General features: G+C 45.9%; 1 protein-coding gene across 1 annotated transcript; it reads left to right on the forward strand.

The window, feature by feature from the left end:
• Positions 1-1,362: 1,362 nt before the first annotated feature.
• On the forward strand, positions 1,363-2,281 carry LOC104527891 (GTPase HRas; the record flags this gene model as incomplete). The annotated part of the gene is made up of 2 exons (XM_010171728.1): positions 1,363-1,522; positions 2,162-2,281. Coding segments are annotated over 2 exons (280 nt in total), but the record flags the coding sequence as incomplete, so codon positions are not given.
• Positions 2,282-2,508: the final 227 nt, after the last annotated feature.

Consider the following 2,508-nt stretch of genomic DNA (forward strand, 5'->3'; position numbering starts at 1 on the left):
TTCCAACCCAAACCAGTCTGGAATTCTATGACTTGTTTTAGCTGAAGCAGAGGAAAAAGGATGGGATTTTCCTAAAGTACCTGTGGAATTCAGCAGCCTTCATGCCTGTGCCGGGCCAGGGCCGGTGCCGGTGCCTGTGAATCACTCGTAGGATGGCTGGATTTCCAGCCCTGAATCACTCGTAGGATGGCTGGATTTCCAGCCCTGGCTTTAATCATGATGTAAATCACCGGCTTGCAGCTCGTTTGGCCTGTGCTCTTTGTGTCTGCACTTTTAAAAGGATATTCCCCAGAGAAGCGCTGACTCCCCTGCTTGGTAACCATTAGGAGGTTTCTCTTTTCAGCTAAGTGGAGCCCGTGCACTAAATTTAGTACTTGTGTTTGCTGCTCAGGATGTTACATGGAACATCTAAGTGGCTTTATGTCATATCATACATAGAGTCAGACTGCATTTGTCTTCTACTCCATTAAAAAAAAGATTATTGGTTTGGTTTGGTTTGGTTTTTTTTTGTATGTGTGTGATACGTGTCCATCTGCTTTTGGATAGAAATTGGAATTCAATTAAAACACAGAAATCAGCATTTTAAAGAATGCTTTTATTAGTTAAATAAAACCATGTTAAATGTTCTGGATGCATGAGCAATAAGTAAAAAAAAAAAGCAAGCTGTTTTGCATCTGAAGTTAAATGATTTATTGAGCAAAGGAAGCTATTATCTATCAGGAGGGAATTGGATGGATTGTTTGTGGTCATAACAGCCTTTCAGATTTTTTAGAAGTGGTAGATCTCATCCTCGCCCACCTAGTTTTAAATCCGAGGTTGGAATGAAAGAGTGAGCATTAGAACTTTTTGGCTTCCCAGTTGGTTTCTTAACTTTGAGTGACCTGAACTAAACTGAAAGGAAGCGAATACAGCCCGTGCATCTGCAGAAAAGGTTCTGGCTGCCAAAACGTGGTTTATCAGCTCAGCAAATTCTGGTTGCAGGTGATTTTTATTTATTTATTTATTTAATACCCATTCAAGGGGGATTACTTGATCTAAAATGTTGGCAATAACACAGGTAACTGCTTTAGTATTCGTTTTTATTTAGCTTAAACTATCTTAAACTCATGTCTTAATGTAGATTGTCATCATTTCAAGTCATGGTTTGTAAACAGCTGCATTTTAAAGAGCAGAAATATGTTTAGTTTTCATTTCCAAAAGTGCCTTTGCTGTTTCCTCACATGCCTGAAAGCCCAACACAAGGCACTGAGCAGGAACCAAGTGTAGCTGTTAATTCGTGATGAAGAAGCTTGTGGGGAGTCTCCTGGAGCTGCCTCCTGATGCCTTTTCTCCCTTCACTTTGGCATTTCTTTCCTCTTGCAGGGAGCAGATCAAGAGGGTGAAAGACTCAGATGATGTTCCCATGGTTCTGGTGGGAAATAAATGTGACCTACCAGCCCGGACAGTGGAGACCCGGCAAGCGCAGGACCTGGCCCGGAGTTACGGGATCCCCTACATAGAAACATCTGCCAAAACCAGACAGGTAGGAGGAGAGTTTTCAACAAAATCTGCTTTTTCTTCTCTTTTCTCCAGTGCTGTCCTAGAGAGGCAGGAATGGGCAGACACCACCTTGCAGATAGATGAGTGTAAGTGCTGGGGTTAGTTGCTTCCTCAAGGCTAAATGCTCTATCAGGACATTCCCTCCCCTGTCTGGGCTTGAGCCTCATCTGGAGAAGTGTGGAATTCATGCTCTGGCAGCAGTGAAGGGAAGATGCCTTTTCTGCGAGGCTCTGGAATATCCTGCAGGTCAGCTAAGCTCAGGGGACTTGACTAACCTCAGCCATGGTCCATTTTGGCAGACCTGCAGGCAGGATATACCAGTGCTGGAAGGATCATGTGGGGCTCCCAGAGCACAAAAGTGGAAATGGAGCAGCTGATACCTTCAGTGGTCTAGCGGTGGCTTTTCTCTTGGGTGGTAGACCTCGCTCAGACTGCTGAAAGCTGATGGATCTTAAGGACTTAAGAGCTCCTTGGCCTTGTGGTTACTCATTCGATCTCTCTCTGTTTGGGGGCCATGCTAAGGTCCCTGTTGGTCTTCCTAGCTGGGGATCAGAGCCCTCTCTTCTCTCCCACTGTCCCCTCTCAAAGTGGGCAGCTATTTCAAGCGATGCTTTTCTTGCAGGGCGTTGAAGATGCCTTCTACACCTTGGTGCGGGAGATCCGTCAGCACAAGCTGCGCAAGCTGAATCCCCCCGATGAGAGTGGCCCTGGCTGCATGAACTGTAAATGTGTCATATCATGACTATGGTGAGTTTTGGGAGCAGGAGATGGGGTGCAACAGGGTGATACTGGAGATAGGAGATGGGGTGCAACAGGTTTATAGTGGAGGTAGGAGGTGGGGTGCAATGGGGTTATACTGGGAGCAGGAGATGGGGTGCAATGGGGGTATTCTGGAGGTAGGAGATGGGGTGCAACGGGGTTATACTGGTGATAGGAGATGGGGTGCAATGGGGTTATACTGGGAGCAGG

This window comes from Antrostomus carolinensis, unplaced genomic scaffold (assembly GCF_000700745.2).
Source record: "Antrostomus carolinensis isolate BGI_N321 unplaced genomic scaffold, ASM70074v2 scaffold42060, whole genome shotgun sequence".
Lineage (NCBI taxonomy): Eukaryota > Metazoa > Chordata > Aves > Caprimulgiformes > Caprimulgidae > Antrostomus > Antrostomus carolinensis.